At 45.0% G+C, this 27,255-nt stretch overlaps 1 protein-coding gene across 1 annotated transcript; it reads left to right on the forward strand.

The window, feature by feature from the left end:
* On the forward strand, positions 1 to 26,913 carry LOC144475573 (facilitated trehalose transporter Tret1-2 homolog). Its single transcript, XM_078191596.1, has 6 exons — positions 1 to 295; positions 16,651 to 16,840; positions 17,228 to 17,399; positions 17,483 to 17,755; positions 19,517 to 19,825; positions 23,297 to 26,913. The coding sequence occupies exons 1-6, from the start codon at positions 1 to 3 to the stop codon at positions 23,714 to 23,716; spliced, it is 1,659 nt and encodes a 552-aa protein (XP_078047722.1). The 3' UTR covers positions 23,717 to 26,913.
* Positions 26,914 to 27,255: the final 342 nt, after the last annotated feature.

Consider the following 27,255-nt stretch of genomic DNA (forward strand, 5'->3'; position numbering starts at 1 on the left):
ATGGCCCCCACCCACGACGGCAACGAGGAAATAGAGGGGCGCTATAAAGAGCGTAAAGCGTATAAAGAGCGCGCGTATGCCTACAGCCCTGTACCAGCGAGTGGCGGCTCTTCGTCAGTGTGCGATTCAACTACCCTTTGGACGCAGAACGGAGAGATAAACGAGAACGGTGCCGGGCAAGCCAAATTATTTCGTTCAAAAGGTGTCCACGACAAGTGTCCTGTGAGCTACAGCATCGTCGCCAAGATGACGGAGAAAGGATCGACGAGGCTTCAGTACATCGCTGCCGCTGCAGGTACGTCTCGGCGAACCGACCCCCAGCACTGTCGAGCACTCTCTGCCGGGGTTGGTTTACACCAGCGACCGCAGCACCGCGTTCCATCGCGCCGGTAATCGGTGGCGCGAACTTTGACGGGCTACGCCAGCCTCCGCAGAGACCTATGACAATGTTGTGCTCGTCCCTCGGTCACGGATTCAATTTCATCGGCTCGAATGATCGTGAAAAGGGTGACTAGCACCGCGTGAAGATATTTGAAGGGAGACGTGGTTTAAGGGTTTGCTTTTCTGGAAGTTGTGGGGTGGAACAGACTGTATGCCATTGTGATGGGTAATTAGGGTTGCAAGCTAGTTGGAAATGAATTAGTAGAAATGATAATGATTTTGTGATTATTTGAAAGCCAAGTCCACGAGTTGTTTATTTATTTGGGACGTTTTGGAATATGGAGAATGGAGAAAATAGTGACAGCAAAATAAATATTTTATATTCTTCGGAGCGATTGGAGTGGGGTAATAATTTTGCGAAGGGATTACTCGAGAGCTAATCATAATCCATAAATTCTTAATTTATTTAGAACATTTTAGTATACAGGAAATGATTGTCATAGTTAATAATAGTTATCAGAAGCCAGTCATAGTAAAATATTGTCAACAGAATATTCATTACGAATCGTATTTTAAAAGTATTTATGTCTTCTTCGACCATTCGAGGTCTAGATAACGTGAATTATAAAATTGCGGTTAGAGTGGATAACAGTGCTGGCTGTCAGTGAGGGAAAATTAATTATTCCATGGGCCCGAAAAAAAAAGGGGAACGAAATTGAAACGCTTTCTAACAGTTTTTGTACAACTGCAAAAAGGTAATAATAATGGAGAATGTTCATTAGCGGAATATTCACATTCCATTCCGTGAAAAATCCACAGATTTGTTTAGAAGTTTTTTGCTGGTTGGTCTGCCTTTAAATGAGCGGCGCATAGATAAGATTTGCTAATTTTTGTAAGATATTAGAGTTGTTTCTTAGCGAAATAGTTTCTCGTAGATTCCATCAGAAATAACAACGCTGGATTTTTTTTATTGATAGGAGGTTGGTTAATCGCTATATCTATCGAGTGTATCTGTGGAAAGTGCGATCTATGTTTGAACAAGTGTCAATTGCAAGCAGTTGTTAATTACAAGCGACGTCTTTTTCAAATTATTATTTCGAGATTTGTGCAAATTAATAATGTCACGACAAGACTAATGAAGACTAAATCTTCAAGGACTGTAAAACGTCGTTGCAATGTCTGCATCGATCGAAACTAGTCGTTCGTGCTGCAAGGTAGGCAGCGTACGATTAGTTGGTCGGTGATTTGGAACTGAGCGTCGCGCTGATAAGCACTTCTACAGCAACATTGAGCAAATGCGATTCATAACTAGTAGTACTAGCGATTACCGCAGATGTTTAAGCTTTGGGGACGCTTATATTTAGATTGAGAAAATTCTGATAAGAGCTCGGTTGCTCTTATCGCTAATACCGTAATCGTTCGGAATACCGCTAAATACTTACCCATAAACGTTAAATAATAGAATCGCATCACTGAAACGCAACCTATCGCACAACGCGACGGCTGCACGTACTTAACGTATAGATCAGTTTCGAGCAATTTCAACGTTGTTCTTCGATTAATGTAATTAAAAAGCGTTCGCGTATTGTCGCGTATTGTCTTACCAATACCGCACACGACTCGCTGTGTCTTCGCAAACAGCGTAAGCAAAATCGAACGAAAAGAGTTTTCGGAATGTTAACAAACGCGGGTAAACAGAAACCAACGATTGTTGACATTTCGTCGTTCGCGCGCGCAAACAATACTGCGAAACGTGCAACGTATCGAACTGTGCCATTGTTTTCCGAACTACCGCTTCTTAAACGGGTTTGGCTCGAGGCCCGAAAGCTTCTGTCACAGGTGAAGGTTGCTCGAACTTCTGCGGTACTTACGCCGATCAAGTGTTTCATAAATATAGCAATTTGTAGTATCAAATCACCGATTGACAAGGAGGAACAAGAACGTTCGAACTTCCTCCAGCTGGAAAATCCATTTTCCTCGACAGACGTCGCTCGGACGCCGGTCTGAGGAAATAAACTTGACCCACGACTCGGTCGCGTAACGACTTGGCAAAAACCAGACTCGACTAATTAATCCGCGCGGATCTTCCCTTGGCGGCGGTCAGATCGTCGTACCCCATCCTTCCGATTCAAGCGTATTCAATGACCGTAGTTGGACTTGGTAATTTGCTTGTTCCCCGCTGGTTTAGTAATTCGACTGACCTGTAACTCGTTTGGATCGGAACCCCGACTTCCGATCAACGTCGGGGATTTAATCAAATTTACAGCTTGGATATATGTGGCGGTCTGTGCAACTTGTGTACTTTCTGCAACTTTCTAAATATTTATTGGGCAACTAATTTTCCAATATAAAAGTTGTGTGGTTTAAAGGAGCATAGTATGTAATACATTTACTTTTTGTAGATAAAGCCGTTCCGCACCACAATATGGAACAATATCGAATTCCAAGTAAAAAAGTATTAACTTTTATTAGCCCTAAAGTTAACGAATAATTTTGTATTATTTTTTAAACATTTTCATCGCTTTTCGCTGACCTGCAGAAATCCGTGATAAGAATGATTTTCCAACTTGATATTACGCGAAGAAAATGTTTGTAAACTTATATTTAAGGCTAATAAAGATCAATCATTTTTAACTTAGAATTCAATATTTTTCCATATTTTTATATAAAAAATATAGTGTTTTGTTTAGAAGAAAAAAGTTGACCTTCAGATATTCCGAATGGCTTCACCTATACAAAAATAAATGCACTACATGCTATGCCTTTTTAAATCACACAACTTTTGTATTGAAAAATTTGTTGTTCAACGCATATTTTGGAAGTTGTAGGAGGTGAAAAAGTTGCGTGAACCAATCTATATATGTATACATTGAATGCTCATAGGATTCTGTTCTTATAATATTGTGTACGTGGTAGTGTCTATTAGTTGCAATTAAGAACGCGTTAATTATCCTGGAGGCGTTGAGTTTTGTTCGGCGTTAATTTTTCAATTACCCTGGACAGCTTCGATGATTTATTAAAACCTTTGTGGAACGAGGCTATCCGCTTTAATAATGTATTCTTAGACTGACTTGCAGGTATCGATTCAATTTTCGTCTTTTTAGAGAGTGGATTAAGTTGCATCGTTGAAACAGAATCTCTGCCGCGTTCTTCTCGAAAAGGTCGCTTCTTTGTCCCGTTTGGAGTTGAGTCACTCGCTTATTTCAATATCTCCCGCACTTTGCCTGTCCGGAACTTGCAATCGTCGCCTGCAACTCCAGATATTGCACGCGGCTCCGCAAAAATTTCAATTAAGTCCGATGACACAAATTTCCATTGAAGAACATTCACCTCTAATCCGAGATAGTAAACGAACATTGATCTTTTAGTCCTCTTACGTGTTCGGCAGGCGATTTCACGAGTTTTCTATTTCTCCGAATTCCGCGTTCGCGAAAACTAGTTGTCGAAGTAACGAGGGGTGGAAAAGGGTCGTAGAGGTGGCGGGATTTTAATAGAAGCCAACGAGTCGCCCTGCGTTTGCATGACTGATTATTGTACAGCACTTGGCATACCGTCGTGCTGAAACTTGTCGACGAAGTACGTTTAATTGCGTCCAGAACTTGTTCGAAAGCGGCAGACATTTTCTCCGATAATCCGACTACCGCTCCCCGAGTTACGGAATAATGTGTTCGGAAAATTATCGAGATTTTCAATCGTAATTCCTCGTGGAATACAAAAGCGCTCGGCACCTTTGGGAAACGGCGCCGATTAACCGCCGCGATTTCGTCGACATTCCCGACTAATCAACTTTCGTCCCGTTGCAAGCGAGTCTATTCCGAGGTTACATTTATATATAGAAACAGAGAGGTGCACCGGCGCTGCTCGCTACGTCTAATGAACTTAGTGAACTTGCCATTGGACTGCCAAAACGACTCGCTGATATGCGGATAAACATATTACCAGCATTTATAAAACATATTCATATACCTCGAGTTTTTGCGAAACGATTGCTATTTTCGTGCGCAGTCCACGTGCGCACGTGTCGGCTTATCGCCGCCTCATCCTTCGCTCGTTACATTCATCACGGACGATAGCTTACATCTTTCCGGCATTTGTATATCTACAAAAAATATTAGTTTGCAACCTGCACGGTGCGCAATCGGCACGCGCGATTGCAAAAAGTTTGAAGCGATTCATCGACTCGACAAGATCTAAGTCCAAAAATCGTTTCGCGTGCTCGACGCAGCGCCGCCGAAAATAACGCGATCTATCTTCGTCCGTCGTATTTTTCCTCGCGATTGACTCTGACGCATCTGGCGCACTCTAAACAACCCTTTGTAGCCCAGCGGTTTCATCGAGTTTCCCTAATTATATTTTCATTTCCACGAAGTTTCATGGTTTACAAACGGTCTTCTGTGACGAACACCGCCTCGCAATTAGTATGGCAACGTAGAACACGAGCGACTGTTCGAAGCGATGCGAAACTTCCTGCACGCAAAGAACCGTGTTGCACTGGTATTGTTAACTGGTGGGAATCAAATATCTTTGTTAGAACAAACGTTGCGGAGGAGATGGCAAACTAATTGGCAAGCTGCGGATTTTTATGCAAAATTAAGTGTTTCTGTGTCGACTAGAAGAAGCATCAGGTAGATAGAAAATCTATATCTTCGTTGAATAGTATCGACATAACATAAATAATAATATAAATAGTATACCTAAATTCTTTTCTTTGGAAATTTATAAAATCCGTTGTCTGCTGATTCATACTGATCGTGACACGTCCAATATATGATTTCTCTTTAGGAAAAATCGAGCTTTTTGTTGCTTGGCTGCGTAAAGTGAAATAATTCGGGATGTGAAAGGGTTGTAGGTATTTGGGATGCTCGTCGAACCGTGAAAATCGCGGGACTGAACAGAGTGAAAACGAAAAAGAGGGGCGATATCGAATCGACTGTCAATCAGAGGAATATCCGTGCACGCGAGGATTCTGTTGAATGTTTAATTTCACCTGCCCCGTCGCTAAATATTTGATCGCGGCGCGCTCTGAACGCACTTTTATCGGGGCGGCCGCGACATTCGAAATTTATTACCGCTGACTGAAAGGCGACGCGCACCTTTTCGTTCTAATTATAGACGTGGAATAGGAAATGCACATTTATATTTTCGTTCGAGAAACCGGCTCGGGTTTCGCGCGAGATCGCGTAACGAGAGTGCAAACACGGGATTTATCCTGGGATTAATAAAACTGCAGCTTCGTTTGCGTATGGCTCGCTTTCGTATCTTTGTTTGGCAAAAATTACGCGAACGGGGGAAAGGAGTAGCGCCGTTGAAACTGCTCCATTTTTATAATCAGAATCATCGAGTTTGTTTTGGACCACCATATTTTTATCTCTAATTCCGTGCGGCACGATTACGGGCTGACTGGTGAAAGTGGCTCGATTAAACCGGCAAACAGAATTCGAATAAACAACGTCGCTGTTTGAACCACCGTTCGTTGCCACCTAGCTTCTTCGAGTAAACGGATGATGACTTAATTCCGTTTATTATCTTGCCAGCGGATTACCGGCCGCTTAACAGCGATAACCGGCGAAATTAGAAAACACGGATAACGGGTCAACCGGGGATAAATCCGGCCGAAACATTCACGAAACGTTCTGGTGAAGTTCCGGCTTAATTACGCCCGCGAAACCGTAGTTAGCAACTGCGAAATCGTATTAACCGTAGTCTAGGATAAAATAGAAGTTCGTGGCCGCTGTAATGGGTTCGAGGGTGTGTGGCGTAAACTTCGCGCCTCGTGTTCTCCGACAGCGCAGGATACCCTTAGCATGCCGTCGCCTAGAATGGAAATTTGTAGTACGAAATCCCAGACGTTCGACTTGCTGCTGTGCAATTTCGGGATAAGAGAGAAACCGCGCCGGTCCGATCTTCGTCGGGCGGAAAGAACGTTATCTTTGATTAAATTTCGAAGCTCCTTTATAGATGCAAATCCCGCGGAGCGACCCAATCTTCGCGGCCCTGCAAACCACGGAGGATTAGACAAGCCTCGGTTGATTCCGGGTGTTTCCTGTGCGACACTCGAAACTACTGAGAATTCGCGGATGGCGCTAATTTGCGGAGGTCTTGGAAGGTTCGCTCGTGGACCAGTTTGCTTCGGTCTTTGTTTCATTCTCTCGATTAGCATGAAAAAAGATTTGGCAGGAAACTCAAGGCAGAACTTGAGGGAGAACTCGAGGCAGAACTCGAATCAGAACTCGAATCAGAAGTCGAGGCAGAAGCAAAGATTTTCCGACGCATCTAGCTCGCGAGTGAAACAATATTCTCTCTCCGCGGCTCTTTCTCATAATTACGACGAGGCTAATAAGGATGTGGTTTGAGCACGATTGCGATCTTCGTCGGCCAAGATTCAATTCGGACGAACGCCGGATGCGAAGCGTTTAATATTCGCCGTATTCGAGGACACGGATCTACGAGCTCGTCGTGATTATTGCTCGCACGTAGATCTATACGTCCTCCGCACGTTTCGCCGCGTTCGACGATCACGGACGATCTGGTCGCCGTCGATCCTTCGTGGGCATTAAACGTGATCGGTTTCTATACTCGTTCAAAGTAACGATAAAATAACGCGAACTGCTCGATCACTGTCGCGTTACTATTTCTCGATCGTAGAATTTATTTCGCCGCGATTCATTCCGTTTGTCGGTTCTAATCAATGCATTAGAGAAATAGATTCGTGGACCTTGAAACGTAAGTTGATCCTTCTTTTGAAAAGCCAAGTTTATCGATCAAATATTTTTTCACGCAGCTGTAATATTCGTGTTCGGTCTCGGAATGGAAAACACGGTGTAAATCCTTCGAATCGTCGAATTTATCCTTCTTCGAGATTCAAGGTTCGCGAGCGCGTGTAGAAGTGGTAGTAGACGGGGTGATAAACGAGATGTTAGGGCGGTTTCAACTCTCCGAAGTAGGTGTAACATTTTGCCGGGCGCATCGGTTATAGGTCGCTCATAAAAGTGTATCCATGAATTCGGTGGACTCCAGCGTATCAGTTTTAGCATAGAAAAATGTAAGAAGGTCCGAACGCGTCCGAGAAAAATTTCTCTCGAAATGATCCAGCGTGTACTGATCGAAAATATGCTTCTGGGGGGGCAGCTGTACCAATGCTCGTAGATTTACACAGAATTTTCATCGGGTTTTCCACGTATCCTCGACGACGAATAGTTCAAAGAGCTATCCGAACTCTGATATTCTCACCGGATAATTTGTTCCAGGAGTAATCTAAACGCGACACTGCAATCTCCCGCGAAAAGAGTCTCTTTTTCGCACAGGTTTTTCGGCCGCGGCGCGAGGTCGTTCTCTCTAGGTTAAAAATCAAGGCTTTTCGAGGTTTTCTCGCCGCGGAACGGCAGTTTCACTTTGGTGAACAATCGACCGATTATCTCTCCATCGGCTTGAAAACGCGGGAGCTTGACCTCGGCGAAGTCATTAAATTTCGTCAATGGAACGAAGACGAAGTGCTCGTTAAAGCGGCTTTACCGCCTCGTGTCTCGTAACGCTATTATTTCGCGCGGTATAGCGATACCAGGTGAGATGTAACGACTCCCCAATTACATTAACGTAAAGAAGAACCGCTATCCGAAACTAACACGATGAGAAGATCCACTATCAACGTAATCGTGTCCATTGATCAAGTAAAAAGTTTTACTGTTTCGGGTGTAGAACCGTGCCGCGTTTGTACATGTAGATCCAATCGATCTACGAGAGCAATTAACTAACAAGGCTGCCGGATAATCTTTTGGGGCGTCTTCGGCAGGAACGTGACGATAATCAATACGTCGCGACAATCGGGATCCCTGATAAGCAGGTTTGGTTCGATGGGCGGTTACAGGCTCTTTTATCGAGAGCTCGATTAAAACGTAAACAACAGCTGGATTTATGTCGGCGGATTTGACGGCCCCTCGCCTCTCGACCGAGTTCCCCTCCCATATTTTCCTTCCTCGATTTTATTTCCTGAATTCTTCTTCCTCTATTTTCCGGGTTTAGACGAGTTCGTCGCGAGCAGAGAATTCGCGGATTGCGCGCGCACCGCGTATACGTGCGGGATCGTCGATGGCTCTTTCCGCCTGCGATGTTTATAAACATTGCACGTAGAATGGCACTATTTGTTTTCCACGATGATTCGATAGGACTGACAGTTAATTGGAATACGCGAGGCATCATCGGCCGAACGACGGCATCGATCCCGGGCGGAAACGCCGAACAATATTAGGTGTGCAAATTAATTTGCGACCCGGCAATCAGTCGTTTGTGTAACTTCGTTCAACCATTTGCGCTCGGCGAACACTGAAAATTGGAAAAAAGCACCGGGTATAGAATCAATGATAAATTAACGCAACCGTGCTCGGCTCGATTGAACTTCGACCGCATCGTTCTAGAGCCGGCACTGTGTCGGGTATCGCGCTTATATTTACCTAAACTCTTCTTTTCGATTCTTAACCAGCTAAGTGTGTTTGACGACTATGTATATCTGTCATGGAGATGTGGCAGAATTTTGTGTCATGACGATTATATCCGTCATGCGGAAAATTTTGTTACAATTTGATATTAAAATTGCAATTCTGGCGACAGCTACAATATGTTCGTAAATTTTGATATGTTTAAAATGTTTCGAGGTCAAGACGAAATGAAACAAACAAATGAAAATTATAAATAATTTGAGCTGGATTTCATAACTTCCTTCGTCGTCGCTGGATTATAACGACACACGCTGGTGGGCGCTTTGCAAAGAGATTTCTACGGTTAACCGGTTAACGTTCTATGCAAATCGCAGAATTTAGAAGAGACTCTGTATTTTTGGTTTTACATAATTGTGTCGGTCAAGAGAGTATCGCGAATTAATTCGCTCGATCGACGAAACATTGGATCAGCGCGTGGTCGATAAGAAACACCTTGACTGCGATTACAAATCGTCCCTATCGAAGTTATCCGTAGTGATAGTTGCGCCGATACATCGGAGATCCAAGAAATGGAAAAGTGATCGGACAACGAAGGGATTTATCGCGTTTATCGATAAATTCCTGCCGATAAGGGAATAGATTACAACGTAATGGTGGTTTAAAAGATTTCCGCTGACGTTGCTTCTCGCTGGAATTGTTTCCAAAGATTTCCATCGATTCCGCGGTCCCTTTAATATCCCGCAAACAAACGAACTATACGAAAGCACGAGTTTGTGGACGCGACTCGTGGATAGTTTTCGTCGCAGTTGCATGCATTACGTAAATAACGAATCAAGTATGGAAACACTGTTCGCGCAACGGTCGAAATTTCGAAATCATCATTACGACATGGCCGACAAATATTTGTCGTCGAACGGCGGCATTGTTGTGACAAAAGATGACTGGGTCGGTGTTGCGGAACCACCTTCGGCGTTTCGCGTCACTTCGGAAACGGTACATTAGGTTTGCCGGCCAAGAGGAATTCGCGTCGCGCGGTTCGCGATTTCTGCATTTATTTCGCCGCCCGTTGGAGACCTCTCTGCGGTCGCATGAAACCGATCTGCACAGTTGTCAGTGCCCGTTATCAACCAGATTGTAATTCGAGGCAATTCATCGATTCCAGAGACTGGCAACTGACTCATCCTAGTTGTGCCATCGATCCAACTGGAACGGTGCTCGAACAAAACCGAGTGCACACCGATGACACTCTTCCTTCCGCGGAATTCAAGTCGCCGTGTTACCCTTTGTTTACCGGTGTGCCACGTACCTCGAAATTCGTTCGATCATCGATTACGAAACGAGCTGGCGTCGTTACATAAAAAAAAAAACCCCGCGGCGCTGAAAAATCGCGTCGCCGCGGTACGAAGCGACCCGACGCTCGGATAAGATAAACTGCGCTAATGTGATTTTGCAATCAGCGATTAGCTCGATTAAAGAGCGATTGTGATGATAAAACTTTCTTCGACATCTCGCGATCTTATCGCTGCGATGAATTCGCGGACAATGTTTTACGGCCACGGCGAATTCATTCCGAGTATAGATCCTCGCGACGGCATTGCGTTTGCCAAAAACTATTTGAATTGGATATACAATAAATTCTCTCCATTTCAATTTCAGTTTTTAAACAAAAATTAACAATTTGGGAAGAGAAGACAGGACTATTCGAGACTCGCGGCTCGTTTTACGAACGTGGCGCAAAGCTCGAACGATCGTATATCCTCTTCCCAAATTATCCACTTTTGTTTACAAGCCGAAGAATAATTGAAGAGAATACACTATAACGAGTGGGAAGTTTCGTTGGCAGCTCTGGAGGAAGCTATCGGTCAGAATGAATCGCTGACAACGCGTCCGACAAGTGCGGTCGTTGCGCCCGAAAGGATTCGCATTATTTTTTGTTTCCTGTCGTGTAATAAGGACGATGGGTGCAATGAAACCGAATTCCCTCGGCTTATTGGCTCAATCGGCCATCACCGGTCTCGGACACGTTCACGGACACCCACTGATTTAATCGCGTCGGGAACGATGCTGTGCTCACCCCTGAGATAACGGACCCACGGTACAGGCTGATCTTTACCGAACGTTCGCGTTCTTTGAATTATCTACCCTCGATTTATATGAAATACATTGATGCCGATCGCGGAGAAAAATGTCAAGTTCAGTGTCGATCGAGGCTGCGTTCAAACGCTTCGCACATCAGAGGTCATGAAGTCGCTCATTCACTCGATGCAATGAAAAATATTTCTTAATCGTGAAACGTGGTATCTTCTAATTGCCCGCATCATGTATACATTTCGATCAGACGACTATAATATTTTGTAAACAGTAGTATATTGCGATTGTCGGATGTAGAAGATGCGTGGATTTCGAGCTCGTTGATAGGCGGATCCTAGCAGCAGAGCTCTTAGATCCAATCAAACACGTCCGTCTAATCTTTCGTTATTATTCGCCTGCTATAAATGCGACCATCCTTGACGATATGCGGAGAAAATAATCAGAATAATCGATTATTATGGAAAAACGTTCGTCGCTGTGCAACTAATATCGTGACGAGGTCAGAAAAAATATCCGCCGAGATCATATATTTGCAGCGGAAACAGAGAAGCATAGTTTAATTTTTACGTTTATCGTTATCGGCGATTGCTAATGGTCATTTGTAAAGAATTTCGCAGAACGCAACTCGTGTCGCTGGTTCACAACAATCATTATTTTAATTCTTATCGGTACGGGAATTTTCCATCTTCGTCATCGACACCTCCCTTCACCCGAGTTCATTTTTTCTTTTTCTTGGATTCCATACAACCGTTCGCCGAACTTCCCACTACTCGTCTTCGATCTCGTATCGGCGCTCGTCGATTTGTCGTCGCGAAAACTTTTCATTCGCCGCAGATAACGCCGACCCGTACGGCGCAGCGTGCACACTTTTCATAGACTTCCATAGACCTCTCCTGCACTTTGGACAGCGTTCCGCTTCCCTCAGAAGACGGCTAATAATTCCGGCAAATATTGTTGTGTTTGACTGTCAAATATTATTCTGTTTACTAGATACGACGCGCAAACTCATATAAGCCAATTCAAACTCGGCCTAGGAAAGAAAATAAAACGCGATAAGCACGGAGAGAAAATCAACAGAGATTTCATGGAGAGATCACAGAATTCTCTTTGGTCCAAATACGTTTCACGCGCAATCATCTGAATCCGGGACAGCTCGTGCGCTAAAACGATTTACCTGTAATTTGATCCGAATAGCGGTTTATTGATTTTTCTACGGTAATTACCCATTAACCATTTGCACTCGAGAGTATTTTAATTCCAGTAATTTAATTAATGAAGTCATTTGTTTCAACTTACAGTATTTCCATTAGGTATGATGTTTTAATTTGAAATTCAACGTGTATATTTAACTTGATATGATACGATATAAAGTTTAACTTTGCCCTACAATTAAACTCGTTATGAAGATTTGGAACATGATATACTACGTATGTACCTTGTTCGCATCTTCCAAATCTAAGTTAAACTCTATCTATCCGTCATTAATATTTAAATATTGTACTAAGGGTTGCCATATAATAAATATGAATTTCCTGTCTGACAAAGGAATTAATTAATAACAAATAAAGGGTAGTCATCGTATCTGTGAAATAAATCGTAGTGCAAAGGGTTAAAAAAGACTTCTACTACTTGACGATTTATCGAATACAGACTTAGCCATTTTTGGCATCGCCTCGGGCTCACCACTCGAGTGCAAAGGGTTAATATACAAAGAATTAATAATGCAATATTTGCTCACTAGAGTCTTTTGTCCATTCACATCACCGTAGCATAAAATTCTTGAAATCTCTGAACTTCTCGTAAGAGAAACAACTACACCATCGTGTCTCGATCATTTTGCTAACAAAGCGAAGCTGTTTTCGCGAATTTCTTGACGCAAACCGGCTCCAAAAGTTAAGGGGGATCAAGACGTTGTTTTCACTCGCGTGATACGTCGACCCATTTTTACGTCACGCTACCAGTCGATTTGCCAATACTATCGGTAGCCGTCGATAAGCATTTCAAGTGACGCTCGCATGGTTTACCGTAATCTGGAGTACGTTTGTAAACTAAATGTTTACGGAGGCGTGATCCGTTTGCTCGGAGACCGTCAATCTGGATCGATATTGCCCCTGTCGCGTCAGATTTATTGCGCGCCGCGAAAATGATTTGCGAGCAGGTCGTGCGTCAACGCAGAAATCATTGGCGTAAATCGCAGCGCGTTTTCGAAAATAAAAAACGAGGTCGGAGGAAACAAATGACGGTAGCGCCGACGCGGCGTGTGCTGCGTTTCTCTCTCTTTCTTTCTCTTGTTCTCTCTTCTCTCTGTCTTCTCTCTCTCTCTTTATACTCTCTCTGTATATATATCGCGTCCTCTCTCTGCACAATATTTGCGAGCTTATCTTTTCCTTTTTTCTATGTGCGCAGTTCATTTAAAATGGTTTGCCTTTATTCGCGTTTAAACAATTCCCCTTTGCTTTGACGCAGCGAGCTCGTATCCGGCGAACAAATACTCTCCGAGCGAAACTCGTCCAAATTCGTCTGAAATTGTTTGGAGGTTCTTTTTCGAGGAGGCTGGAATAGACAGCGCATAATTTCAACTCGATTATGCAGTTTATACTCTTCCGCAGAGAACTCGTCCCCTCTCGGTAATACCTCCCTTCTGTCCCTTTTGAGGCAAACTTTAAATTTAAATGAAATTTCAGCCTCGACCAGACAATTCCACCTTGCTGCGGATCCCATCAAATAGTTCCCCGGCATCCGCCCTGCGGGTCAAGAGCCACCCAAAAGCCGTAAAATGTCCCGTTTTATAAGTGCCCTCAAAATTGAAATAAAAAAAAGTTTATACAGACAGTTAATTGAATATTTGGTCACGGTATTTCGAATAATTTTTTCTCAGTCTCGTAGGCATACCTTAAAATGACTGAACTATGACATTATTAATTACAGTATTATTTGCAAGGTGAAACATTGAAACATTAATTTTATGTCAAGTTGTTCTTAATTTGTTCGTCAGTTATTGACAATTTGTTGTACATTATTTTTAAATTAGTCGTCCATGAGTTGTTAATTGATTTGGCACTTGTACACGTTCAATATGTGTATTTTATTGTTATATTCTTTCTAGAAACGTTATTAAAACATAGATTCCGTTACTTATCTCATGCGAATAAGGCCAAATATATGTTTAAATCCTGATTGAAAAAAATCTTTTTGGATATTTCTTGACCCTCAGTGAGCCTATTCTTTTAATAGATTCGATTATCTTCATTTCTATGAACGATAGTATTTTCTTCTCAAAAATATTCTTTACAAATTCTACTCAGAAGTATTCTTTGTACTTTCAATCTAAAAATATTCTTTACACTTTTAATTCCAAAGTATTTTTACGCTTTCGATTCCAAAGTATTCTCTACGCTACCTTGAATTTAAAGAGCAATGCTTCAGATTTTTCTTGCCAATTTCTCGGTTCTCGTTGGTTTTCTTCGGACCGAATTACAAACGACGGGGCTCGACGTTTCCCGGTTTGCGTGCCGTATCTGCGAGTGGAACGACGATGCAGGTCGGACGCACGGCAACGCTATGCATTGTTTGTCGATCCAATCGGAAACGACGCGACTTAGCCGAGATTTTCCTGGTAGTGCACTTCGATTCGCCGCGTTCAGCGTACCAGATTATTTTTATTTTTTTTTTTCCGGTGCCGCACGCGATCGGATGATATAAGAGCAATCTCGCCGAGATTACGTAAACCCGGCATTACTCGTTAAATGCAACGTGACGCGGCCAACACGCCTCTCCGTCCGACGATCCTATGTTGACCTCGAGATTCCAAGTGCATCCATCACGGTTCTTTACCCTTTCGAACGTGACCGAACCGACCCCGAATCGCATCTGTGGGTTCACGACCGTCGTTCACTAAAAGCAGAGCTCCTTGAATAGATTTTATGACTCAAGGTTTGCTGAAAGTCCCGGGCTACAAAACTCGCAAGAAAAACAATTCTGAATATCAATAAAAAATGAGGAATCCACACGTCTTCTTGAAGCCAAAGTACTCACTGGTATCGTCGGACCACGTTCGGCAATCGTGGGTCTTAAGAATTCATTCGTAGAGTACCCGTCGATTGAAAACATATCACATTTATTTTTAAAAGATCTGTGGCACATAGCACTGTTATTGGACGACGAACAAGTTTAGTTTTTCGCCATATTGTTCGAGATCGTCGCGTTACATGCAGCCGTCTCGTTTATGGCGTTTGCCTGAACTAAGTATACATCGTACGGACGTTCGAGCACGTTCAGTCACGTGTCGCTTCAGGCAGAACAATGTTCCAGAGGACGCCGGTCCTCGGGTGACCATACTGATAAAAAAATGCTTAATGCACCATAAGTTGATTCGTTTTGATTTTCGAGATTATGAAAGCAAAGTAGTACGAATCACAGACAGGTATAATTATACATTATAATAATCTAATGATTAATATAAATAAATTAATAATGATAATAATTAATACTTAATAGTATTAATAAGATAATTAAACCTGCTGAAAGCTACCTTGCTGAAAATCGGCGTGCGTCGACGCGAACGGGGCACCCTCGCGAAGCGCGTAAATCAGTGACCGTTTAAATGATTTTTTATCGCGCTGCTTTGTATCGGTTCAGGATGTGACGAGAGATCCTCCTTGAGCCTTGTCTCTGCAATTGGCAATCTCGCGGGCCGCCTTCGGCCGGGATCCTTGAGCGCTCGAAACGAACGACCGCCGCTTTACGACCACGGCTCGAGTAAGGACCAATTTAAACTTCCGCGGACAGAGCCGGCCGCCTCTTATCTCTTCCTGGTTGTTGGCCCGTAAAGAGATCGCGACCGAATCTATCGCAACTATTGCCGGGATCTCCTCCCTCCGCATTTCCACGGCTTCGCCAGCTTGTCATCGTCAATTTCCATCGTTTTGCCAAGAATCCCAGGCAGCTTTGTCTTTACGCGTGTAATTCGGAAATGAAATAACTGGAATCAAGGCGGACAGCCGGAAGAAGAGATTTTAAAGCTCCCCAGCGGCTGTTGGTGTCCTCGTTGGAAAACCGTGCTGCGGCTGGTCCATGACAGATACGAGGAGGGAGCCGCGGCGCGCCTTGCAATCTCTTTCCATTCCGCGACGTTATTTTCCGTGCAATTGCCGGCAGTTGTCATTTTTCCGAGCGGATCTCCCCCGGTAAAATCAACAGCAAATTGCGCCCGGCGTTATCCTTATCGGCGCATCTGGCAAACGATCTGTTGCGCAACCGCGTGGCTGGGGGGTCTTTATTTAACATTTAAGCAATCCAATTACCACGTCCGAGCGTCGCGTTCCGTCGCGTCGGCACGCTCGGCGAGAGGAAAAATAATAGCAGAATCACGGAAGATGAGGAGCGGCGATACAGGCGGGTCCGGTGTTTGCGGCTCGTCTTTCCGGGGGACAGAATACTATACCATCCTCTCGGTTGTCTCGGGAAGATGACTGACAGCCCGTGGAGAATCTGCCGCTATTATCGGTCTCTAATTATGTAATGCACCAATGAAGCGGTCGGTGCGGTCTTACCCGTCTCGGCCGATAAGCAATTCGGTCGTAGTGGAAAAATTGACGATTAGGTTTATCTGCGCTTCGGCTTATCCCGTCGCGACGTCTTCTCGCGCTCGTTATTGCGTGCCGCAAAATTATTCCGCGCTCAATCGACTAGACGAAGGCATTGTTGTTGGTCGATGTCACAGACGAACGTTTCATTATGATTTCAGCAAATATGTGCAGCTTAGCGGCGGGCGCAATGATGGGATGGACGAGTCCTATCCTCCCGAGGCTATCCAAAGGACTCGAGAATAATCCTCTAGGAACGAGAATCAGCGAAGACCAGAGCTCGTGGGTTGGATCGCTGTTGGCCGTTGGTGCGTTATTTGGCTGCTTCGTGGCTGGATACTTAGCAGACAAGTAAGGGAACCTCCTTAATGTTACGTTTACGAAGCGCTAACAGCAGATGCTTCGTATCACGCCATAAAAATGACAACCATGAATCTAATCAGATTTTTAATGATTTTTATCGTAATATATGTTCAATGAAGTAACCGTCTGGAGCAAATTCCTCAGGAATCTCTAACATCATCAAATTAATAATCGTAAATTAAAGAATTTGAAACGTTTAAAATTCTTTAAAAGCCAACAGTTCCATAAAAGCCGCGCGTTCAATTAAAATCTGAGTGAACCTCGACAAGGCGTTCATGCTTTCTGTCACGAGGGAATCAAGATTAAATGTAAAACGAATGAAAGTTGCTTTTCCAATCTTAACTTGTATGCTAACCAGATGATTTTTCAATCTAGAATCGGTAGAAAACTATCGCTCCTTTCCTCCGCGGTGATATTCCTGATTGGATGGGCCCTGATCGCCTCGGCCTCGGTGGTGGAGATGTTGTATGCGGCTCGGTTTATCCTCGGTTTCGCCATGGCTTTCACTTTCACGGTCGTTCCCATGTACTGCGGAGAAATCGCGGAGGTAAAGATCGTTGTTGTGTCTCAAAGAAGCCGATCGATACGATTGGGAATAGAGTCGCATTAATCGTTGTTATCGTGCGCTAGGTCTCCGTCAGAGGTACTTTGGGATCGTTACTGCAGCTGTTCATCACCATCGGCCTTCTCTACTCGTACGCGATTGGCCCATACGTGAGTTACACGGTGTTTTGGATCTTGTGCGCCCTCCAGCCGATCCTCTTCTTCGCCGCTTTCGTGACAATGCCGGAGTCTCCGTTTTATCTCCTGAAGGCCGGCAAGAGGGACGCTGCTCTTGCCGCGTTGGCTAGGCTGCGCGGAAAGTCCATTTCTAGCGTGCAGAAGGAGGCTGACGAAATACAGGTACATATACATATATAATATGATTATTTGCAATGGAAATAAGCATTCTCGTTATTGACCTCACTAGAATGCGGCAGGCCTAGGTCTGGGTTAGACCGGAACGTAGAGCATGCCGGCGAATTTGCAAGTGAAAACGGTCTCGTTATCGCGCAGGGTCTTTCAATATTTTAATACCGATCAAGTCGTTATTCACGCGACTACTCCGACGACGCAACCGCTACGTAATTTCGGTACAATCGCGGTACAACACTGCAATACAAATGTCCACTCGAGGGAATAGGTCACCGCTCCTCGACAACACGTGTCACCGCGATCCTTGGCATCGTGCGTCGCCGGGTCGGCGACGTCTGTCCGCCGTCGAGTATAGCGTCTCGTCGTCGAAACGAGATCATGGAACGAAGAATCCGCCGCCGCGATCATCCGGGAAACTGGAAATTGTGGAAGGAAAATAACAAACTCGCGATCCATTCGAAATGAGAATAGCTGCCAGACGAGTCTCGTCGGATAGGAGCAAAACTAGATAATTTGCATTAACTTTACCATACTTGGCTTTACCATGGTCACCGCAAGAAAATTTCTACATTAACTTAACCGAGCGACCGCAACGCGAATTTGAGATGTCATAACTATTTATTTTCCATATCGTTTGAAAAATTTTTAACGTGAATTTCAATTTAGGTCCAAATTCAATGTTCTGGTTCTAATCTTGGTTTCGATATTCACTCGTAATAATTATTATTATTTTGAGACTAAAGAAACGATTACAGGTGTCAACATCGTGTCAAGTTTAACGCGAGCGTCGATAGTGGAAACGCAGATCGGTTTGAATCGGTTCGGGCGGGATGAAGATATCCTTCCCATTCTGAAACACTCCGCAATTGAGAGAAAAAAGGTGATAGAGTCGTGCGATAAGCCTCGACCTCCCCGTATAAATATCCTACGACGGAATTTTACCGAAAACGACGCGGGGCGCCGACCGTCGCGATAACGCACCGTTCCGCTTTCTGTGTTTGGCTTTGCAACGATCTTATCTGCGTTCGGGTCACGTTCGCCGAACGAGGCCGGGGGTAAGGTCGTTCCTTGATCCGCCAATGGCAGCGGCGATACAGCAGCGTGCCTTCGAAGTCGGCGATGAATCGTGCGAGTGACGAGAAACGACCAGTCAGCCGGTCACGTGTCACCGTCCTCGTCCCCGGCATCAATCGACACGCGTCGACACGCGTCCCTTGGTCTTCCGCTCTTCACAACCGACGCGTTCCGAACGACTAGTCGATATTTGATAACTCGGATATGCAAAATAAAAATCATCCCCATCAATTGTAAAACGCAGGAGCTAAGTTCAATCTTCTTTCTCTCCTATATAATTTTACGCTCATGATTCACGTGTAAATAATAAATAAATGAATGCATAAAATCTCCGTCTCGTACTAGAATTCTTTGACACGGTTCACTCGGAGACGCGTCCTTCGAGTTCCAGTCGGTCGGCGACTGCGACAGATACTGTGTCAAGACTTTAATGCAATCTCAAAAATCTACATAATACCGAGAAACCCGATACCGATCCGACGCTCGTCGTCCCGTGACCGGACTGTCGATGTCCAAGGAAATTTATGCATTCGCGGCAACGCGAAACTTTGCTTCCTCCACCGGGAAGTCTCATCCGTGTCGATAATGGAGCGGAAACGTGTTCAAATTCCATTGAGCGTCGTATTTTTCGAAATAGTTGCCGCAGCTACTAATGGTGGACTTTGTCCGATCTAGGCGGAAGTGGACGAGACCCTGAGGAACAAAGCCAGCCTTTCTGATCTGTACAAGGTGAAGGTGAACTTCAGAGCCACTCTGTACACCAGTCTTCTAGCCGGGTTCCAGCAGCTCACTGGTATCAACTTGGTGTTGTTCTATATGGAGTCGATCTTCATCGACGCCAAAACGCCCATCCAGACCGATGTTGCAACTATCATCGTCGGTGTCGTTCAGGTACTCGCGTCTGCTGTCACTCCTCTCGTGGTCGACAGACTGGGCAGGAAGATTCTGCTGGTATTCTCCGGCATCGGAGAGATCGTCACTTTGGTAAGTACGAATTCCGACTAACCAACCCTTGCCCAGCTAAATTCGTTGGGCTCGTATCGGTCGATCAAAATCTAGAAAGTCTCGAGATCATAGCCGAAAATCGTATCTAAAATCGTAGCCGAGATCGGCGATAAAAGTCGACGAAGACTTTTATAACACGTTCGCGGTAATAAGCAGATCGGATCGAATCGTTGATACAAAACCGCATAAACACGTGGCGGTTACGTTTCCTTAGACGGTCCAAGAATGTCGCAATAACTCTAACTTCGCGAAGACACTTTTTACGGTCCGAGGCGCCGAGTAATGACACCGCAATCTCAGCTAGATCGTCGAGCTATTGCAATTTCGAACGATTTTGTTTCGAGAATAGAGGCTCGCAAAGTCACTGCAGTGGTGCAGAGGTCGTCCATCAACGATACAGCTACGGGATTCGGCTAGCAGTTAATCGAACCGCCGTTCTGCGGTGCAGAGTACACTGGATCAGTCGGAAAATTAACAGTATACCCGTATGCAAATTCTCTGACGTTCCTTATCGCAAGCAAATAGGTATCCTACGTACAATCTCCTAGCTGATGAAGTGGGTTACAGCGCGGCGTCCTGATCCTAGTCGATTGTCGCTGAATACTACTGCTAGGCGGCACCGTATTCCTCGGCTCTGCATACTGGTGCGCAATCGTGGCTTCCGAGTAGTTCGCAAATTGTTTCAATTGGCTCCCGAAGAGCACGTCGGAATCCTGAGATATCGTGTGCGCTCGACTACAACGGATTTCGCGGGATATCCGAAACGATCCTACGATCTCGAGGACTCGTCGTTTTTGCTTGGGAATCGCCGGCGGACGCGGTCTGCGCGACCTCGAGCCACTGGTCGTCGAGCGAGTTTCGCGGGTGTTGCGAAATATGTACTCGGGAACAAATCGATCGCGGCCTTGCAGCGGCTATTCAAATCGATTTATGTAACCTCTCGTATGTGCTCGTCCGCGCGCGGATGCACTCCTGATGCACCAACGAAGGCGGCCGCATTCCACCGACGCGGTGCGCACGCGGATACGTCGAGGCCTCTCGTTCGTAATCTTCGTAGATTTTCGCGCTGTTCCTGCGTCTCTTTTCCCCGGCTCTGCCGAACAATGCTTCTACCGTCAGGATCGGAGAATTCTTGACATATTGGATCAACGAACTATTTTATAGGGTAGGATAGGCTCAAAGAAACACTAGAGTAGATGTTCCAGTTATCGTCCCATTTTCCGTGTCCCAGAATTAAAAACGTATGAAAGAAAGATAGTGTTGTATACAAATTGATAATATACATATTTTGGGTATGTTTATCTATCAATTTTTCTCTTTCTATACGTTTCTAATACGGGGACACAACAATTAGGATATATACCTTACTACAGTGTAAATTCTCCCAAACTGTCCCCCAGGTTGTAGACCAAAATGACGCTGTGATACGAAGATGAAACGACAATATCTGGAAAGCGGAAACATGTGATATGCGGAATTCTTTCATGTAATCGCAGAATTAGGTTCCCCGTAACAATTAGACTTTTTATTCGTGCAGCTAATATTGCGGGCAACGTCGCGGTTTTCCAGGATGACGGTCCGAAAACGAAACGCGTGCGGTGTCCTATTACGTCGGTCGTGTCGCAATCAAGGAAAATATTTCCGTAAACAGGCGCGCGTGCTCTCCTGTAACTGGCGGCGGTTCCGACAGTGACTTCACGCACCTGGAATTGTGAGGTCGCGTTTAATTGTCCGTCGCAGATTGTTGCACCGATCGGCGGTCGCGTTCAATGTCAATGCCTCGTTACGCGCATCCGAAGGATCGCGCCGACTCTTTATCGAAGGATCTCGACCGTGGCTGCGCGCCCGCGCTGTCTGAATTTTCATGAGAAAACGATCACAATGAGAAAAACGCTGACAGCCTGTCTGGCGGGTCACGTCGTCTTCGGGAACGCCTGGAATGCGGTTAATTAGCATCCGCTAATTTCGTAATTCACGATCGGTTCGATCGCGACAACGTCTCTCTTCGCAAGCGCCGTTCAATTATTCTCGCACACACGTGTCGAGTGCTCGAATCGAACGTTTGAACTTGAAATTCGATTGAATTCACGAAACTCGAAAGCTATTAAACCCATCTACAACGTTAAAAATGTGCCGTTTTTTTTAAAGTGATCCAAATCCGTTGGTCACTCTTTCGTCTCTTAGATGCAATGTGCTTCGATGCAGTGTGACACGCTGGTATTGTTTTTTTATTTCTTTTCTTTTATGCAATGCAAACCCTGAAATCTCTCAATTTCTATATAAATGGACTTAGGTCTCTTTGAAAATAAACTGTTCAAATAGTTCATTTCATCGTCGACTGCGGTGTAGTTCACGGTGCATGCCTGCTGCAGTCGTTCACGTTGTAAATACCGCGCCGGTCAGAATGACCGGTTTCCTTTTCTTTTTGTTTAAAAATTGTTGACATTATAGAGACTCTTTCACAGGGAACGATTCAATACGTTTCTAGATTCGAGTCTCCGATATTGTTAGGAAGGTCAAAAAGTCAGCTTACATTAGATCGAATTATGAATAACTTCCGTGTTAGTATTAAATATTTATTTTTTAAAATTTTTATTTGATGTATTTTAAACCCTTATCTATTTAACGAAAGCAGAAGCTCGTTTGTCCTCGGTAATTCATAGTGGATAAATGGGAACGATAGGATTCTGCTTAGACGCGTCGTAAGTTATGCATGACTCTACTTAATAAATTCAATCTATGCGTTATTATGGAAAAACACAAGTCGGTCAGTCGTAGTTTTCAATAAATTTAGCGTTAACGTTTTACACCCGAGGTTATTGAAAATTTTGCAACAACAAATATATTACTGTCACTTGCTGGAAAGATGGTACTATTTCTGTCGAGGGGTAAGGGGGTGTAATGCACGCTCCGCCCAACTTGCACGCCCGTAGTCCCCACTTTTCTATAACCTCTCGAAACCTATCTCTATTGGCACATAAGGAGACCAATAAACTCATCGATGTGAGAAGCAAGGGGGAACGGTCACCCCCCCCCCCCCCCCCACCTAATCACGTGTCTTATTCAGCGCGTAACTTAGTCAACAATTATCAAAAGTCTAGAATTAAAACAGAATGGAAAAGGCTAGAATGACCATTGGGGAGTGAGACAGTGACGGGAGTCAGGAGGCGTTGTTTGTCTACAATCGGCCAGGCTCGAGTCCCTCGTTTCCTGGAAGTTGGACTATTGAGAAGGGAACATTTTTGCCATTAAGGGAAACGCGTTTACCCTACTTCTACAAAGGCGTTGCCATGTGTAGATTGGTGGTCGTGCACTTTCCTCTGTGCCATCGTCCCAGCAAGGGTCGGTATACCTTCCGGCCATCTTATCCTGTTCTCTCGTTTTCTCGTGGCGGAGGGTGAACAAACTCGTAAAAATCTCCATGGCTAATCAACTGTTAAATTGTTGCAGATCGCTCTGGGCACGTATTTCTACCTGAAGGACGCGCTAAAGCAGAACGTGGACGACATCGCCATACTGCCGGTAATATCGCTGGTAATCTTCATCGCGACGTACTGCGTTGGCTGGGGCCCGCTGCCCTGGACCGTGTCGGGCGAGATGCTTCCTGCGAACGTGAAGTCCAAGGCCTCTAGTATCGCGGTGTTCACCTGTTGGCTGCTCGCGTTCTTCATCACCAAGTTCTCGAGCGCCCTGCAGGTTGCGTGCGGCGCCTATACGTTGTACTGGGTGTTCGCGGTGTTCTGCGTGGTGAGCGTGTTATTCACGGTGTTGGTGCTGCCGGAGACCAAGGGCAAGAGCTCGCAGCAGATCATGAACGAGCTGGACGGTGGAAGCTCCAACAGCGACTTCGAGTCCGGAGACAAAATGTGAACGCAGTATTAAAAACACGGCTACGCGACACCCGTCGTCTCAGCCGTGCTATTTTCAGTTCCCTTTCGATTAAGTACATCTTCATACTGCCAAAGACCACGGAGGTCGTGATTCCACGGGACTCTACATCAGTAGCCAACTAGGGGAGAGTCCGAGAACAATCGACGATTACGATCGGGTCGGAAACACTCACGATTGCTTAGAATGTTAAGGAGCCTATCTTAGACGCAATATTATTACCGTTAGCGATAAGAACCACGGAGGACCAATCGGGACAGAGGCGATTCGATTTATACTTAGTCGTATGGTAAGAGTTCAATGGATCCCTCATTTTCCCCTGTCCGAGAGAAAACTCGAAATTAGACATTGTTATTTCAGACAAATTTCACAGAAAAATCACGGAACGGTATTACATCGAACGCTTTCTTCTCGTGCTACGGATAATCTATACGTTTCGCGTCTACAAAAGTCCGCAGTCTCGGCTCATGATATTTCGATCGATCGAATTCGTTGACGTATTACGATCGCGAATCTTAAAGGACGCAAGATCGCAGAGCGACTCGTTCGCAATCCTGTTGGTCCCGGTTGGTCCTCCCCTCTGCGCAATAATAGTTTCCAATTGCATGTATTTATTATTACCTATTTAAGTCTTAGCCGTTCAACGTACACGCGCATATGTTCGTACACGTACGGTTCGAAGCGGTTCGTCGCTCGGGCCTGAAATATTTAATATTTGTTATTCGCGACCGCGGCGAGCCGATTTTTAATTCGCGTGACTCCTGAAATTTTTTAATCGATAGACGAAAGACTAGGCGGGCGTGCATCGCGGGAATTGCAATGGCAACGATGCAGGCGGTGGATCCGTTGCACGGAGAGGATAGCGAGAGCGGGATCGTTTCCGGTTTCAGAGATCGCTGGATCGCTCTCCGCGGAACGATCTCGGCCAACGGAAATTCCGCGGATACGATCGATCCATATCGCGAAGGACGGGAGAAAGAGGTTAACAGCGTAGAAGGTGGAATGTTTTTGAATCGCGGCGATCCATCGTACGTGTGCAGTGACGTGTCTGTGATCGAGTATGACAGTGATAGTGGTCGGATGTAATCGCGGATTCGACGCGTCGACCGGCGCATACGTATCCGAGACAAATTCAAAATGTATCTACAAATTGGCGCGATAACGATTCAAATACAACGGACAACGTTGAATGACGTCGCTTTCGGAAATAGTTTCGACTCGGCGGTCGACGCGTCGAAGGAGCCGCTATCGACTCGGAAATTTTAGATAAACACGGTGGACAGCGCACGTTCCTATTTTTAACGCAACCGTTCGAAAACACGTGGAAAACAGTATGTCCTCGGGAAGTTTTCCAGCCGCTGTCAACAAGAACGGGGAACGGAGCGAAAGTCGGCGGATGCAAGAAATCGGGTTATCCAAGGGACGTTGCCTCCGCGAACGCTCCGAGGAGTTGTCCCTGGGCGGAATGCGGAATTTAAAGCGAAATGGCGGCCGGGAATTCAGAGGATACGCGTTTTCACCGAACGACGTAATTTCCTGAGATTATAGTATTGTCCGGAATTTTATTATCTATGGAGCGCCGAGGATCGTTGGCCGTCCAACGTTTCCTGAGTCCGTGTAACCGCGTATTTTGACAATTATTATTCGAGCGACAACATTTTCGGCCGATCGTGCGTTACGCCGATATGTTTCATCCGTATTTTAATGTATCATCGAGCATAATGTTAACTGGCAGCGCGACACATATCGGAGTTGTTTTAGCGGTCTCCGGACGGATTGACGAGTTGTCAGGCGTATTCATTTTATTCAAGCGACCGATCCAGCAAGGACTGTACTTATCATTCAGTCGCATACCAAAGATCGTATTTCTCTGGATCATCGTCTGGAACGAGAGTCGGTGGAGCCGCGACACTCAAAAATTCTCAGAAGCTGCGATACGCTTTAACTGCATAATGATTCGAGGATGGAACAGTTTTGAGCGGTTTCGTGAGACCGACGGTTAAATCGTCGACGATTATTGATCAAGCGGTGCAACATTCGTATTTTCTTTGCATTTACATAATTTTATATAGTTTGAGAGCGAAAGGCAGAGAGAAAACGTGAACAAACGAGTGCGTGTGTGCATAAGCGAGAGTGGTTGTGTGTGCATTAGCGTGAATGTGCCAAACGTATTTTAATGTTATAAAAATTGTTGGCAGAGCGGTACATATCAATCAATTATTGGTCGTTTTACTCGTACGTGAAACATATCCTTCGAAGCGCAACAATTTTGTTCGGATTGGGAGACGCGCGAAGCGAAGAGGTGATTCGATGCAATCTAGATAGCGATTCGTGTGAGAAGAAAAAATCATTTTGCCTAGAGGCGCGCGAACGATGATCAATTACCTGCCTCGGTCTTGTATATCGTTTGACGATTATCGAGGTCGATCGCATGCATATTCACGGATCCAGAACTGGAATCCCCTTTACTTCACCGTTTAGAACGAATGCGCGGATTCACGTTAGCATTCGCATGCGACAACCTCCAGACGTCGTTCGCCCCGATTCGAGAACTGGGGATCGAGATCAGGCAAAGTTGATGCAGCGTCTCGCGAATCGAGCCATCGGCCCTTACAGACAGACGCGAGCTTCCCTTTCGACATTTTCAGACGAAAAGTTTGTCCAGATTTGAGCCGTACGTCGCGCAATCATTCCTAGAACATGTTCCTTTTCGCGAGCAATAAGACTTTTGATTTGTTCGAGGACGGAACTGCCGCGAACAATGGCGAAAGTTCGTGGCTATTTCATAGATTAACACCCGGTGTGCTCATCGAACGTATTGCCTAGATTGTTTAACGCGTCCGATCTGCGAGTCGGCGAGCGTGAAGCGAAAACATGGCCTTCGAGACTAGCTCCGTGTATGTGATGATTTAGTTAAGGTAACGAAACGCCGCGACAGAGCGCGGGTTTTATTTTTTTACAAGATTGACGAAATGTTTTAGCGGGCAGAGGCAGGCGTAATGATGTGGAAGTTGTCAGAGTATAAAACGGGAGCAACTTGCGTGGAAAGCGTTCCGCGAAAAATTCCGGGAGCATCGCCCGACGCGACTGTATATAAAACTACACATTTACTGCAGAGTATATTACTACGATAATAACTTTTGTTACGGCTAAATAAATTATATCTTTCAAGTATTAAATACCGCATGTTGTGCATTTCCTTTGGCTTATCACTTGCCGTATTTCATTCCTGGCCTTGTCCCGACGGCGCACTAATCCAGAGCCATTTCAAGAACCGTGCTCTAATTAAAACAACTTTAATAAGTTTTCAAAATTCCTTCCCTGGCCAAATACAGCCAATCTCGGCGAAATTCACAACCGTGAATTCGATTTCGAAAGGAACAGTTGAGCATCGCGTCGAGGTTGCCCTAAGCGACGATCGTCGAAGGAAAAGTCAACACTCCTGTTCAGTTATTATTCTTCGGAAGCATCAAGGAATTTTAATAAATAGCTACGATTTTGCTGCTGAGAACAAAATGTTA

The sequence above is a fragment of the Augochlora pura genome, chromosome 10 (genome assembly GCF_028453695.1).
Source record: "Augochlora pura isolate Apur16 chromosome 10, APUR_v2.2.1, whole genome shotgun sequence".
In the NCBI taxonomy this organism is placed as follows: Eukaryota; Metazoa; Arthropoda; class Insecta; order Hymenoptera; family Halictidae; genus Augochlora; species Augochlora pura.